Source organism: Pteropus vampyrus, unplaced genomic scaffold (assembly GCF_000151845.1).
Source record: "Pteropus vampyrus isolate Shadow unplaced genomic scaffold, Pvam_2.0 Scaffold137, whole genome shotgun sequence".
NCBI classification, from domain to species: domain Eukaryota; kingdom Metazoa; phylum Chordata; class Mammalia; order Chiroptera; family Pteropodidae; genus Pteropus; species Pteropus vampyrus.
In genome coordinates, this window is record NW_011888918.1 from 1,571,556 (window position 1) to 1,588,996 (window position 17,441).

At 34.5% G+C, this 17,441-nt stretch overlaps 1 protein-coding gene across 11 annotated transcripts in view; it reads right to left on the reverse strand.

Annotated features, from left to right (window-relative positions):
* BCL2L13 (BCL2 like 13) overlaps window positions 1–17,441 on the reverse strand; it is a 90,172-nt gene that overhangs the window by 51,775 nt on the left and 20,956 nt on the right. For 5 of the 11 annotated variants that reach the window (XM_023535168.1, XM_011367784.2, XM_011367783.2 and 2 more), the window contains exons 3-5: window positions 11,983–12,090; window positions 9,471–9,627; window positions 5,423–5,492 (exon numbers count right to left, since the gene is read on the reverse strand). In XM_023535168.1, the coding sequence (XP_023390936.1) occupies window positions 5,423–5,492; window positions 9,471–9,627; window positions 11,983–12,090 (335 nt within the window). Of the gene's footprint in view, window positions 1–5,422; window positions 5,493–7,163; window positions 7,295–9,470; window positions 9,628–11,982; window positions 12,091–17,441 lie in introns of those variants that run through there. The other 6 variants (XR_002782200.1, XR_002782201.1, XR_002782202.1 and 3 more) reach the window with 3 other exon arrangements.

Sequence of the window (17,441 nt, forward strand, 5' to 3'; positions counted from 1 at the left end):
GTAACAACAAATGTTGGAGAGAATGTGGAGAAAAAGGAACCCTCATACTTTGCTGGTGGGACTACAAATTGGTACAGCCACTATGGAAAACACTATGGAGGTTCCTCAGAAAACTAAGAATTGATCTATCATATGATCCAGCAATCCTTCTACTGAGTGTTTACCCCAAAGACTTGAAAACCCATATCCGTAAAGATATTTGCATGCTGATGTTCATAGCAGCATTATTCACAGTGGCCAGGACATGGAAGCAAAAGTGTCCTACGATAGATGATTGGCTAAAGAAGCTGTGGTACATATATACAATGGAATATTACTTAGCCATAAGAAGAGATGAGATATTGACATTTGCGACAATATGGCTGGACCTCGAGATAATCATGCTAAGTGAAATAAGTCAGAAAGAAAAAGTTGAAAATCACATGATATCACTTATATGTGGGATATAAACCTAAAAGCAACAAATGAACAGGACAAACAAACAGAAATTCAGGGACATGGACAATAGACTAGTGGTTACCAGAGGGTAGGGGGTGAGAGAGGAGGGGAGAGGTAGATAGTGTAAAAAGAGTCAAATATAGGGGGAAGGGGTAGGGTGAAGTGGGCAAAGGGGATCACAATATGGTAGCTGAAGGAAACTGGACTTTGGGTGGTAATCACAATAGAATATATAGATGTCAAATGATAATGTACACCTGTCAAATGATAATGTACACCTAATTGTATTAACCAATGTTTCCCCAATAAACTTAATAAAATAATCACCCTAATTGTAAATGGACGGAACTCACTAATCAAAATGAGAAGAGTAGCAGGATGGATTACAAAACAAGACCCAATTATATGTTGCCTTCAGGAAATCGACCTCAGCTACAAAGACAAACACAGACTCAAAGTGAAGCGGGGGAAGACAATACTCCAAGCAAATGGCATCCAGAGAAAAGTGGGTATAGCCATACTGTATCAGACAAAGATGGGACATTTTATAATGATAAAGGGGACAATTAAGAATACATAACACTTATCAATATATATGCATACAACCTGGGAGCACCAAAATATATAAAGTAATTACTAACAAACCTAAGAAAGAAAATGAAAAAAATACAATTATAGTAGGCAACCTGAATGCCTCAATGACAGCAATGAATAGATCAACTACACAGAAAATCCGTAAGGAAATATCATCCTTAAATGACACATTAGACCAAAGAGACATAACCAATATATAGAGAGCTTCCCGTCCCCAAACGACAGAATATACATTCTTCACATGTGCACATGGAACACTCTTAAGGAGAGATCATATGTTGGAGCACAAGACTAGTCTCAACAAGTTTAAGAAAAATTAAATCATACCAAGCATATTTTCTGACCACAGCGGTATGAAACTTGAACTACTACAAGAAAGCTGGGAAAACCACAAATATGTGGAGATTAAACAACATGCTACTGAACAACTATTGGGTCAAAGAAGAAACGAGAGATCAAAAGTTACACACAGACAAATGAAAATGACAATACAACATATCACACCTTTGGGGATGTAGCAAAAGCGGTACTAAAAAGGAAGTTTATAGCATTACAGGCCTATCTCAAGAATCAAAAAAGATCTCAAATAAACAATCTAATAACATTACACCTTAAAGAAGCAGAAAAAGAAGGACAAATGAAGCTCAAAGATACTAGAAGGAAGGAAATAATAAAAACTAAAGTAGAATTAAATGAAATAGAGAACAAAAAGACAGTAAAAAAAACTTATGAGACAAATAGCTGGTTCAATGAAAAATAAATAAAATTGACAAACCTCTGGCTAGCATCAATAAGGAAAAAAAGGAAAAGATTCAAATAAATAAAATCAGAAATGAAAGGGAAGTTACAATGGACACCATAGAAATACAAAGGACTATACCTGCCACCAAATTCGATAACCTAGAAGAAATTAACAAATTCATAGAAATATATAACATTCCTAGACTGTACCATGAAAAACTGGAAAACCTAAATAGACTGATCAATAGTAAGGAAACTGAAACAATATCAAAAACCTCCTAAAAAACAAAAGTCCAAGACCAGATAGTTTCACTGGTGAATTCTACCAACTACTCAAAAAGATTTAATACCTACCCTTCTCAAACTCTTCCAAAAAAACTGAAGAAGAGGCAATATTTCCTAATTCATTTTAGGAAGTGAACATTACACTGATACCAAAACCAGGCAAAGACAACACACAAAAAAGTACAAGCCAATATCTCTGATGAACATAGATGCACAAGTCCTAAACAAAAACTAGCAAACTGAATATAACAATAAAATACATCAGAGAGATAATACATTACAATCAAATGGGGTTCATTCCAGCAATACAAAAATGGTTCGACAAATGCAAATCATCAATGTATTACACCACATCAACTAAATAAAAGATGAAAATCATACGACCATATCAATCAACACAGAAAAAGCATTTGACAAGATACAACATCCACTTATAACTCTAACACTCAATAAAATGGGTGTAGAATGAAAGTGCCTGAACATAATAAAGGCCATATATGACAAATCCTCGACTAATATACTAAATGGTGAGAAACAAAAAGCTTTTCCTCTAAGATCAGGAACAAGATCAGGATGCCCACTCTCACCACTGTTATAAAACCAAAAATCAATAAATGAGACTACAACAAACTAAAAAGCTTCTGTACAGCAAAAGAAACCATTGACGAAATAAAAAGGCAACCAGTTGGTAGAAGACATTTGCAAACATTACTTCCAGTAAGGGGCTAATGTTCAAAATATATTAAGAACTCATACAACTCAATGACAACAAAAAACAATTCCATCAATAAATGGGCAGAAGACCTGAACAGGCACTTTTTCCTAGAAGACATACAGATGGCTAACAGATATATGAAAAGATGCTCATCTTCACCAGATATAAGGGAAATGCAAATCAAAACCACAATGAGATTCCACCTATCTATTACAATGTCTATTATCAATAAGACAAGAAATAACAAGTGCTGGAGGGGATGTAGAGAAAAAGGAACCCTCATACACTACTAGTAGGAATGTAAATTGATACAGTCACTACGGAAGACAGAATGGAGGTTCCTCAAAAATTTAAGAATAGAGCTTCCATATGACCCAACAATCCCTCTTCTGGGTATCTACCCTATAAATTTGAGAACATTTATTCGCAAAGATCTAAGTATCCCTATGTTCATCATAGCATTATTCACAGTAGCCAAGACATGGAAACAATCTGAATGTCTTTTGATGGATGACTGATTAAAGAAGATGGGGTACATATATGCAATGGAATACTACTCAGCCATAAGAAAAGATGAAATACTGCTATTTGTGACGACATGGATGGATCTTAAAAGTATCATGCTTGAAAGTATCAAGCAGAATAAATCAAAAGAAAAGGACAAGAACCATATGATTTCATTCATATATGGGATATAAAACAGAAAAACAAATGGAACAAGAAAACAAACTCATAGAAATAACAGAGTTTACCAGAGGGGAACAGAGTAAGGGAGGATAAAAAAGGGTGATGAGGGTCAACTATATGGCAACAGAAGGACACTAGACTTTGGGTGGTGAGCACGCAATGGAATATACAGGTGATGTATTATGAAATTGTATACCTCAAGCTTATATAATGGTGATTATTTGGGAAAAAGGTCTCATGTGTTAAATCTAATATATAATAGCCACTGTTTACAGAGTACTTACTATGGTGCTAGATAACATGAAAAATAAGCATTTAACATATATTATATCATTAAGCCATTTCCCATTTAGAAAAAAAAGTGCAGCTCACTGCCAGTATTAATTTAATTTTACATAAACACACTCTTTGAGGCTGAGGCAAATCTGTCTAGTTTTCAATGTGAAAATAAAATATAAAAACTGTTCTTGGAGTTACTTCTAAACAGAACTTGTCTCTATCCTAATGTAACAGAAATGTACACACAAATCAAATGAATCTTTAGCTAATGACTATTGGAGAATGATGTTAAACCACATGTAGATTTATCAAATGAATCTTTAGCTAACAACTATTGGAGAATGATATTAAAACTACACGTAGGAATACTACATTTTCTAGAATTTGACATTTTCAGCAATTGAGAATTCCTACTATATTTCATAAATGGAGATACCATTACTAAAAACAGAACTCTATAACTAGAATGATGTCACTTGTGTCCAAAGACTATTGATATACTAGAGCGAACTTTGTGGCAAACTTTGTGGGTAAGGTTAGGTAAGGCACGTTATTTTGGGGTAAACGCTGCAGTTGCAAGCACTGCCAATGAGTATTCTCAGAACAAATGGGAAATGAGCTAATTCTAATAAAACTGAGGAGGTTAGAATTATCATCTCCATTTCACATATGTGAAAATTAAGATTTAGAGAGCTTAATTAACCTGTCCAAAGACATGTGCCTGGTCTTTGGCAAAGCTAATATTTGAAACAAGTCTGATTACAAAGTCTATGATGCTAATTATCATGGTATAATGCCTCCAAAGCTTCTATTAAGGTGAGTAAAAATAATATACATTGATTAGGTTTGTAAGTTCACATGGTCTGACTCATTAACAATTCTGAGAAAGTTGGCTTTTTGAAAAATAATTCTACAAATTTTCTCATCCCTAGCACTTTATCACTAGGGGTCATACTTCTTCAAACTGAGCTGAGCCATCTGATACTGCATTCCCTTGGACTCTGCCTTTTCAAGGTGATAAGTTGATAATACAGTCTAAGATAATGAATAAGCAGTATGGTACAGTGGAAGAAAAACACTGAAGCTGGAATCGGAAGATCTTAGCTCTAGTATTAATTCCAATATTTACTAGTCTAGAGGTCCTAGGCAAGTTATTTAATTTTTTTCTCTGATTATTCACCTGACCTAACGAGATAAATAAATAACAAAACAAAAGCTAATAAAATCCACCCTGTCTTCTGCAAAGGATGGTTGTGACAAATGAGATGTGACATGAAATACTTTGTAAACTCTAAAACACAAATGGTATTATTATTCATTTAACAGAACCAGAAGAAGCTGTCTCCCAAATGAAGCCCTAATTCTTTTCCCCACAAACATACTCAAAGCATAACCATCTGAAGATAAATGTCATGTCTAACAGAGAAATGAAGAAATGATGGGAAATTAGGATAGATAGGAAAGAAGAGCGGCATACTACAGGACACATATTTTTAGGCCAAGCAGAACCTTACAGCATTAATCAAAAATCCATTTAACTCAAAAATATCCACTGAACACTGGACATTTATGCATTAAAAAATTAGCTCTGATGGTTTTCTCTTATATGACACTAACAATTTTTCCTGTACTTTATCATTAACACACTAAATCATGTAAGAGAAAAGAGAATTTGGTTAATACCTTATTCCAGCCGCTGGCATGAACTGTAGTCTCCAGTGTACATTCCCGATATGCCTGATATGTCATTGGCCTGTAGAGATTTTTTTTAAAAGTCTGTGTCACTAAGCAGGAAAATTCTAAATTTCCAGATGAATAAATATACATTCACTACTCTACTTTTGAACTTTTTGTGGAAATAACAAAGATTATTCAACATAATGTTTTGTATGAAATGTGGCTTTTGACATTTAGTATGCATTTTTCTTCAAGCATTCTCTATAGGATGAGATGCATGCTACCAGTTTGGGAAAGCAGTTAACAACATAATAAGTTAATAATAAATATTAATAAATTTTTTTACAATTGAAACTTATCCAACAGTATTTCTATGTTGTACATAAACAAATACTTGGATTATTACTATGGGATCAAATAATAACAAATAAAAATTATTTCAATAAAGCACAATTTTAACTTTTTTAAAAGGCAAAAAAATCTACAATATTTTAAAATTAAAGAGACATGTCATTGGAAGACTTTTCAAATTGAGGATATATGGAGCTGGAATAAACAAGGACAATAAATGGAGCTCTATTTTTAACTTGGAGTCTTATGACATAAAATCCTGGAAAGCAGAGAGAGAAATCTTTCTGATTATTTTCCATGTAAGTTCTATTCATACCAAAACTCAAATCATTGAGTGATGACAATGCTCACTCACTCATTTATTGAGGAAGTTTAAGTATATTTTAAGTTAGCGGTTTCATGTGCAAATTGACAGCAACACCACCAAAAATACTTGGTAATCAAGTAACATGAAGGCATCAACAGCTTGGATAATAGAGTTAATAAAATTTACTTCTCCTCTTTTCTGGAGGTAAGTAAAAATTATTAACATATATGTAAAAAAAGGAGAGAAGTCTTATTTTAAAATCCATTCCAAAGTCATTTTCTGCTCTGACCACTCTGTTCTGTGATCTCTTCAGCCTGTAAATATAGAAGATTGGTAACAGCTACCACTCATTGGTAGCCTACTGTTAGGTTTCATATTTTTTATATTTATATTTTATATATTTAATATTATCATTTTATATATTTGGAAACTGAAGCTCAGAAAAGCTAAGAGACTATCCCAAATCCACATAGTTGGCAAGCAGGGACTTAGGAATTCACACTCAATTAAATCTGGCTGCAAAGGCCACACTGCTCCTATTCTAAAAGGATTTTGGCAGAAGCCATGATTATGTCTAGATGCCACATATGACTAAAGAGCATCTGATATACAGCTAGTGATGTGCTGAAAATGCAATATACACACTAGATTTCAAAGATTTAGCAAGAGAAAAAAATGTAAAATCTCTCATTAATAAGTCTTTATATTGAGTATATGTTAAAATATAATATTTAAATATATTAAGTCGAATAAAATATATTATTGAAAATCATAATTTAATTTTTTATGTGGCTGCTAGAAAATTATAAATTATGTATATATGACTTCCATTATATCTATTGGACAGTGTTAGTCTAGATATTTCAGAAAACAGTTCTGATGATACAGGCATTCTTTTATACAAGTCAAAATCAATACTACAGTGCTACTGAAATAAGATGTCAGGGATGACCTTTTTAAGATGTTATGTACTACCTTCTTAATATCATATTCCCATCAAAGTAAGCTTAGTATTTTTTAAAAGACCTGGGCTAAATACTATGTGGTTGTAAAACTTGAACTTCAGCAGATACTGTACATTCTACCTACCTATATTTCCCCTGAAGCTTTACTTGCGTATATCAGTCCCTTCACTTCCTTTCCTGAACTGTTTGATGCTGCTGTGGGTCACAGTAGTCCTTATTGGTAGTTTGTCTATCAGGCTAAAGTACTTTAGCATCCTTCAGAATGAAACATGATTTGAAACATTATATGTACACACATATACGCACATAAACAATCCAGCAGATTAAAACATTTAGAGGAAATCTAATACATAGAAAAGTAAGTAGCTGGAAAATCAGCCCTATCTGATGAGCTACTTGGACATAACAAAAAAGAAAAAGGGGGTTAGGAGGGAATCTTTTGAAATGTCTCCCCTACAGGAAAAGATGAGCATTAAAATTCCCACTTTAACAAAATTGGAGGAGTAGGTGGCTATTTTCCACCTCATCATCAGATAGTTATTTTGAAGGTATTAAGTAACAGCACTTAACAACTTTCTAAAGTAGATTTCTAATAATCAATTACACTTATTTTCTTCAAAATTGGCTAAAATCTACTGGAACATTTCTTCTTGATTGCTAAAAGGGAGCATATGTTAAGTTTCATATTCCTTAATAAATAAAAGACCTCTGGCTTTACTATTTACCATTTGAAAGTTGCATCTGATATCCTTTAGATTGTATAAAGAAAACATCTTAACACGTGTCTTAATAGTAAAAATATTTATCTTTAAGTAGAAGAAAAATACCGAAAATAAATGCAATACTAAAAAAGAAAAAAAAGATTTCTGAAAAAAAAAATTTATTCTGAGGCCTAACTCTGATATACAACCACAAGTACCAATTTCAAAATAATTATATCAGTATTCAAGGTTTGGAGAGAAAAAAAAAAAACAAATTAAATATTCAAAGACAAGATTTCAAAAAGTTTACTTTGCAGTGAGATACATCAATTTTTCCTGTATATTATGAAAAGGACTCCAAAAACAATACTTTTTAAAAAAACTACAAAATATTGTTCTTCAGAGAGCTTATAACATCCCTGTAAAGTTAAAATTAACAGATGGATAAATTGAGATAGGGAGTGAAATAGTTTGCTCAAAGCTACAAATAATTTGTATCAAAACTGGAAACAATTTTTTTCTTATACGTCTCAGTTATTTCACTCCGAGTCCCATTAGCTTTTAAAAGTTTTGTTTGTTTTGGCAAAATAGTTAATTTCTTCAATTCTTACATAAAACATTAATATATAAAATATTTGAAAGTATAGCTATTCTGGTTTAAGAAGAATGGAGAGGCCCTTACAAGCCTCACCCACTCACCCTTATCCCTCACCTCTACAAGGGCCCCAAAGGCTCCACAGAATACTCTGAAAGTCACTGTCATATATCTAAATCTCCTATTAAGTTTTATTTCCCAACACCCATAATGTTCTGTCCTTTCCACACTTATTTTTAAACTTTTGAACTGGTTAAGAAAATCCAAATATGATTTTCATTTCGCTGTCTCCTATGTATAATTTGGATAGTGACATTTGCTCATGCCATCAGAATCTAAACAAATTGAATTCTCCTTAAACTCAAATTGCTTCCTTCTAATAAATGGTAATGTATAAACTTTGCCTACACAAAAGTAAGGAATTACGTTCAACAGTAATTTAGCATCTGAATATTGGCCCTTTTAGTGAAAGAACAGTCATAATCCTGTTTTAGATGGTTGTCAACCTTCATTAAAACAAATACTTTTCAAATTCGTACCAATTACTTGATGATTCTCAGCAAAGAATTAGGGGAAATGAATTTTTCAGATTTACAATAAATTACTTAGTTCTATTTTAACATACTTTCACTATGAACTTCTTGCCTTTAGTTTTAACAGTCAGAACCATAGCTAGGAGAGAAGTTCCCACTTTAAGAATGTGGCAATAGTTCCACGGGCAGATGCACAACCCAAAAGATTAGCAACATCTGGGATACCTAAAATACAGATATAAATGTTAATCCCACATTGCAAGACATAAAATCCTAGCCATTATATTTATGTTGGCCACTAGAGAGAATGGCAGTAAAAGTGGGCAGGAAAAATAAAACAGTTTGTATTTACGACTCAGTGAAAGTATTTGTTGAAACCTGATAGCTCAACAAGAAAATACAAATGATCAAATCCATGTTGGAACAGTTAAATCACTGCTTTGATGCAAAAGCTGTCACTCAAAACACAAAGAGAGATGCTTTGGGAGAGGCAAAGAAGAAAAGTGACACTGTTCACATAATACAAAGCCTTAATCAATCCAGTGCTGCACGAGATATGTAGAGACTACTAGAGAAGGTCCCAGACAGCAATGGTAACTCACTGGCTGAGAAGCATTTGCAATGCCTTATGTAGAGGCTCCTTGAGTTCCTGTGACACTTTTTCTCCAAGATGAGCCAAGCAGTCTTCTACTGAGCTTTCTGGGTTAGCAGGGCTGAACACTGGAGAAGTGTGACGATCAAAGCCTGTGCTGGTGAAGGCTGAAGACAGGGCAAAAGAAAACCTAATTTAATTAACAATATCAAAAGTTGTGCTATAAAAGCTCAGGGGATTAAGACATCTACTATAAACTAACTTATAAGCCACTTAAAGTAAGGTTGGATAATCTTTCCAAGAACACAAAACTGGATCGGTCCTAAATTTAGAGATTTTTTTTTAAAGGGAAGATTTTTATGGAAAGTCTTAGTTTTAAGAGAAGAAAAAGGCTAAACTGAAATGTTAAAATGCACAAATTCAGTATATCACTACAGACCAACTTAGTATAAGAATGATAAATGAAAGGCAACTCCTAGACCTATCATCCCTCTCTTAATATTTTGTTTTTAAGATTTTGTTTTTAACCTTTATAAATATGGCACCTCTTAAACCAGACTCTAATCAGTTTATTCCACCTTAGATGATGAGTCAATTATTTTCATTCCCTTTTTAAAATGAACTTTCTAGCTCAATAGTCCTGCATATGGATAAATTTTAAAACTATGAAGGATATACAAGTCCATAAGTTGCACATGGAAGAAGCAGTCGTAGTCTATTCCTCATCAGCTCCAACTACCAGCCTCCCATCTGCTTATATGGACTTAGCCATTCTCTAACTGCAGGAAGAACAGGCAGAATTATTGTTGTTTCGTGGTACAAACAGGATGCAGGGTATAGAAACCCAGTAAAGCAAGCGGCTTGCACCCAACTCCCAAGAGTTATCGATAACTTCCATAAAGCTTTAACTGCGTTAATCTGAGGCATACTCCTCGAAAGCTATAAAATTTACTACAGAGTTAAGTATACTATTTCTTTATAAAGTGCTTATCTCCAAGAAAGATGCAAATGGCTGCAAAGTTCACAAATATTTTGCTGTCTGAGCAAACTTGAGGGCATCCATTATAATGCTCAGTCTTACTTAATATGAGGGTTAAGCCTTTGTTGCTTTTTTTCTTTTGGCCTTCTGCCCATTTTACTATATATAAGTACTGCTATCAGAAAAGGAGGAAGGTTCAGGTCATGGGAGTGGGAGGAAAGAGGAGGCAGGCGGGAGGCATCAAAAAAAAAGAGAGAGAAAGGCTAAAAATACAATTGGAACTTTAATCAGTTAAAAATGTTGGTGAAGGAAAATAAGAGAAGATTAAAATTAGGTTTCTGATTACTTGTAAATTTCTATTATGCATTCTCTACTAACAGGGAACTGATTTATAAACATGATTTATAATTTTTCTTGTTAAAAATTATTGGACAATATGTATCCACACAAAAACTTGCACAAGAATATTCATAGCAGCATTATACATAATAGCTGAACAAGGAAACAACCTAAATGCCCGTCAACTGATGCATGGATAAACAAAAGGTGGTATATCCACACAATGGAATATTATTCTACCACGAAATGGAATGAAGTACTGATAAATGCTACCACATGGATGACCCTTGAAAACACTATGCTAAGTGAAAGCCAGTCACAAAAGACCACATAGTGTGTGATTCCATTTAATTATATATCTATAATAGACAAATGCATAGAAACAGAGGCAGATTAGTGGTTGCCTTGGGTCAGGATGGTGGTGGGGGTTAGTGGGAGTAGATATGAGAACTGACTGCTAATGTGTATACTGTTTCTTCTGGGGATGTTAAAAATGTTCTAAATTTAGATTGTGGTGATGGTTGCACAATTCTGTAAAAGTATACTAACAACTACTGAACTGTACATTTTGGGTAAATTTTATAGAACATGAAACATATCTCAATAGAACTGTAAAAGAACTCATTGGGCAATATGTTCAATGCACCTTGACTTCTGGAAAGCAAAACAAGAAATAACCTAAATACTCCCCTCAATAATAAGGGAATGACTGAACAGTCATTCAAAATATAAGGAATTTCATATAGTTAGTAGAATGATAACTATTTTAAGTTTATGACGTAAAGTACAAAATATGTGGCCATAAAATTACATGTACATTACTATTACAACTACCTATAGCATATATGAATGCAAAAATGAAAGCAGTTTACTTACATTTTTCCATTTAACATTGTTATTAATTATAAAGATACCAAATACAAATAAAACCTCACTGAATGAAAAGTATCTTAACATGATTGTTTAGCCCATCACTTAACACCAGAAAAGGCCATATTTAAACTGCTGGTTGGGTATAGTTGGAAAACATTTAGAAACATATCCCCCAGGAAAGAAAAAAGATACCTCTAGTTTCATCCTTTTAATGCTAACCAATGAAGCTGTCTAATGTGGAGGACACACTACTGTAAAAAATCAAATTAAGCCAATAGTAAACCGCACCAAACAATCTACTAATTAACTAGAAAAATAAAAATAAACAGACCTTCAGAAATTTCTCTGTCCAGGGATTTTAGTTCTTCTTCAATTTCAGTTTTAACTTTTAATAAAACTTCTTGATCCAGAGACTCTGAAGCTACATCTTGTTGAACTCCTGAAATCAACAAAAAGGTTACTATTGAAAGAGGGAAAGAGAAGCCATTACAATTATGGGTAGTATTTTAATTATTAAGTCAGAAAATATAAAATCAAAACTATCAAGGATAGGAGGCTGGGGAGATATTTAAAGACAAGAAAGCTGAGGCTTGGGTAGTTTATACCACTACTATGGAGAAGATGTGATTGGAACTGAGGCTTATCTAAATATAAAACCATTAATGCAGGCTGTGTCCTCCTTATCTTCTGGTTGGGCGGCTACGAAGGAAATATCCCAGAAACATTTTTGCCATGATAGAAAAGGAAACCTGAAAGGTTGTCAAGATCAGTGATAATGTCTTTTGATATTGACCTTCATGGTCTCTTATTTTCATGCAAACTATAGCCCAGGAGAAGGCCTGTTATTATCAAAAGATTTATATCCTCCAACTTAAGAAAGCTATGACTATACCAAAAATACTGGGCACAAGCTATTCTTATGGAGTAAAAGGAAGGTCTTGGTCTCTAGCACAGAATAGAAAATGAAAGCGAAGAGAGAAAAGAAAGGAAAAATTGGACAAGATATATGACAACTTACTAATTTCTCCTGCCTCACATATTTGGAGAACTTCGTCATTTCATTTAAAATACTGAATCCAAATATGACACTCCTCACCCGTCCCATTCAGAATGTATTTATAGACACATTTCTAGTACTTCTTCAGTTGTTCATATCACTGTTTTCTACCACTGACAAGTTTTATAAAGAGAGGGATGAGCTGTTTATGTTTTCATTTTTGCAAGCAAAAAATTCTGAATTCAAAGATAAGCTTATTAATTAAGGCCAAGAAAAGTGAATATTATAGCATCAATGGGTCTTTAAAATACCTTTGAAAAACAAAAGGTTACACATTTCTGTATCTTACAGATTCTTTGATTAGTTTTCAACTTTTAAAACTGAGAAAAATAATTTTCATTTAGGCCATATAAAACACTTTCTTCTGAGCTGAACCTAACCAAAATAAAACTCAGACTTTTAAAAGAATTTTTTGTGGAAAATATAAAATTCCTTAGGTATTTCTAGTTGAAGCGTAACACAAAGGATCCCCTCAATGTCACATATATTTTGCTTAACTAGACATTTCACTTATCATTTTTGCCTACATAAATATCTTAAATGACTACATACAGAGAAGATTCAAGATGTCATAGAAAGTAAAGGCTATACAGCCCTCCTCTGGTGACCACACCAAAACTATAACAAAACTACAGAGCAACCAACCAGTACAGGAAGTCACTAGAGGTCTGGCTGAAAATAAGCCCTACAACCAGGTCACCTCAAATAAAAGGTCACCTCAAAATGGTAGGAGGGGTAGAGATGTGAAACGCCCCAGGCCCACAACCACGTGTGGCGGTAGAGAATCAGGAAGCTATCCTGGCTGCAGAGTCCTCTCCCTTACCTGAGGAATGAAGGGTCCGGCCACACACTGGGCTCCCCAGCTCAGGGTTCCAATGCCAAGAAGAGAAGTCCCCACAACCTCTGGATGTGAAAACCAGCGGAGGTTGCGGGTGAGTGAGATGAGGACTGTGGGAGTTGTAGATGATCTTCTTAAAGGGACCACACCTGGCCTTACTTGCTAACCGTCTTGCTCACTCAGAGCTCCAGTGCTGGGGCAGCTGCTCGAGGGGCACCGGGGACATATAGGGAGGCACTGAGCTCTTGGACTTCAGGGAGAGGGCTGGAGGGGCGGCTGGTTCACAGACAAAGCTCCAGGCAGAAGCTATTTTCCCTTCGTTGAGCCCTCTCAGCCGGCCACAGCAGAGGTAGGAGCCATCAAGCCGGATAACACAAGTCATTCCACCCAGGGGATTCCCTGAGACTCCACCTGTCCCAACTTGTGGCCCACCCAAGTCACTTCCAATGATTTATTCCACACAAATGGGCTGTCCCGGCTCTTGCTAAGAACTTTCATAAAATCTCTCAAAGCCTCACAAAACCCAAAGAAGGAGCATCTGGCCTCAGCATGCCCTATACCTCTTGCTGAGTGGCCTCAAGCCCTGTATCAGTGGCAGTCAGCCTCAGTTTTGGACCTATTGAGGCACCTATCTCTTACCTGGTGGCCTCGGAAGGGCACAGGCTGTGACTGAACTTAGCCTGCAGCTGGACTCCTCTCAGGTCTGTGCCAAGGAGTCCCAGAGGACACCTATCTAAAGCTACTCTACTAAGACTGGGAGACTTAAGAGCCCTACCTAATACATAAAAACAGACACAGGGAGGCAGCCAAAGTGAGGAGACAAAGAAGCATGTCCCACATGAAAGAACAGAACAAAGCTCCAGAAAAAAAATTCACTAAAATGGAGACAAGCAATCTACTAGATGCAGAGTTCAAAACACCAGCAATAAGGATGCTCAAGGAACTTAGGGGAAGAGTAGATGAACTCAATGAGAAATTTAACAGAGATACAAAAAAAACCCATAAAAATGGAGATGGAAAACATAATATAGAGTCAAACAGAAATGAAGACTATAATATCTGAGATGAAGAGTACATTAGAGGGAATCAACAGAATGGATGAAACAGAGGATCGAATCAGTGATTTAGAGGATAGAATAGTGGAGGATACCCAATCAGAACAGCAACAAGAAAAAAGAATACAAAAAAATAAATATAGTTTAAGAAGCCTCTGGGACAACTTTAAGTATAACAACATTCGTATCATAGGAGTACCAGAAAGAGAAGAGAGAGAGCAAGGAATTGAAAATCTATTTCAAGAAATAATGATGAAAAACTTCCCTAACCTGGTGAGAGAAATAGACATACAACCCCAGGAAGTTCAGAGAATCCCAAACAAGATGAACCCAAAGAGGCCCATACCAAGACACAGCACAGTTATCATTTAGAATTGAAGGACAGATAAAGAGCTTCTTAGACAAGAAAAAGCTAAACGAGTTCATCACCACCAAGCCAGTATTATAGGAAATGCTGGAGGGACTTCTTTAAGAAGAATAAAAAAATATGTATCAAAAGTCTAAAAAAAGAATGGCAATAACTACATATATATCAATGAGTACTTCAAATGAAAAAGAATTAAATGTTCCAATCAAAAGACAGGGTGAGAAATAGGCAAGAAAATAAAACCATTACACAGGCTGCCTACAAGAGACTCACTTCAGATTAAGACACACATAGATTAAAAGTAAGGGGATGAAAAAAAATATTTCATGATGGACCTAAAGGTTAGTGTGCTGAGTAGAGTAAGTCAGACAGAGGAAGACAAATGCCATATGATGGCACGTATATAAGGAATCAAGGAAACAGAAACAAATTCATAGATACAGTGAACATTTTAAGGATTACCAAATAGTAGGAGGGTTGTGGGGGTCGGTGAAAACCGGGGACTGGATTAAGAAGTACAAATTGGTAGTGGTAGTTACAAATAGCCATGGAGATAGAAAGTATAGCATAAGGAAAATAGCCAAAAATATGATAATAATTATGTACAATGTCAGATGAGTACTAGATTTACTGGGGTGATCACTTTGTGAGTTATATAGATGTCTAATCACTACGTTGTATACCTGAAACTAATATAGTATATGCCAACTATAACTGCAAAATAAATTATTATTAATTTAAAAAACTACATATATAAAAACTTTAAAACATTACATATAACAGATACAATCTATTATGCCAAATTTGAAGAGGGCAATCTTTACGAATTCTCATAAAGCATAAAAGTCTACCTTTCCAAATAGGTTTTTTCTCCTAATTTTTTTTTATTGTGGTTAAAATATACATAACATAAAATTTACCATCTTTACCATTTTTAAGTGTATCACTCAGTAGTTTTAAATACATTCATAATGTTGTGCTATCAGCACCACCATCCATCTCCAGAACTCTTCATCTTGTAAAACTGAAACTCTATACCCGTTAAACACTAATCTGCCATTCCCTCCTTCCCTCCAGCCCCTGGCAACCATCACTCTAACTGTGATTTAGACTATTCTAAATATTTTATATAAGTAGACTTATACAGTATTCGTCTTCTGGAGACTTGCTTATTTCGCTTACAGATAGACTTTTAATAAATCTCAAGTACTGTTTTTATAAGTTATCCATTTAGAAGTAATTTGTAGTGTTTTTTTTTTTTTCTAAAACCAAATCTTTATTCTCTACTTCGAAAAGGAGGGTAAGTGATTGTTCTGTTTAGTTCCAAAGAACAGAACAAGACCCAGTAGGTAGAAATGATAGGAAAGCAGATTTCATTCATTATAAGAAAGAGTAATTTGTAGTTTTAGATGGGACTGCAACAGCACTGATTAATATAACTACACTAGGTAAAGTGACCTTCAGAATATATTGTGATATTATTAAAATAAAGCAAATATAGATTGATAAATTAAAGTCAACCTTATTTATTTCAATAAAATTATTTTTCTCCTTCCGGCTTCCTGGAAGGCAGCTCAATAAAGTGGAAGATAAGCTTTGCAATCAAGCATTCCAACTCATCACTACATGGGACCTTGAGCAAGAAAAATAAGCTTCTTGAGCCTCTACTCTTACGTAAAATGGGAAAAAATTCTTACCACAAAAGAATGTTGTCTAGGGTAATGAGATAAATAAGTCCCATCACATCAAAATGATCAACAGACAGTAGCTCCCACTCACCAATCCTGGTTCTCTAAAATGTTGTTACTACTTTACAGTGATCTTTCGCAAAACTCTGTCTCTGTGAACAGAAATAGCTCATCATAGATTCCTAATCAATGATGCTAATAAAAAATATGCTTTCAGTACTATAAGAGTTGAGATCAGCAGGAACAACCGTCTGACAGTCCAGATAATGCCAAGTGATGTAAAACAGAACTGTTATAAAACAAACTAGGAGAAATCTTGATGAACTAACGTTATTCTTGCTCTTCAATTGCTGCAAGAGAGAATGACTTAATATAAACTGATCTAAAACTAAAAATCTTTTTTTTCCTGAGCATATATCCACCAAAGTTTAATTTATTTTCAAAAATTCAAAAGGAAAGTTGTTTTGTTGTTGTTGTTGTTGTTTGTTTGTTTTTTAATTTAAGGGTACAATTCACAATAAATTCATTTGGACAGTTTTACTAAGCTACATTCCTGAATACCCGATGTTCCATGGTCTTTTACGTATCCAAGTGTGCCTTGCCTCTAAGAGACTTCACTTTAAACTTTGTCCAGTCTAAAATAATCTCTGCCATACAAGCAAATGTAAGAATTTTGATCAATCATTGTCATGAGCTAGTGAATGGAAGTGCTTTTAAGAGAAATCTTTTTTATACACACTGATATTCCTTCAAACATACTTCCATGACAGAAGTACAGTAACAGC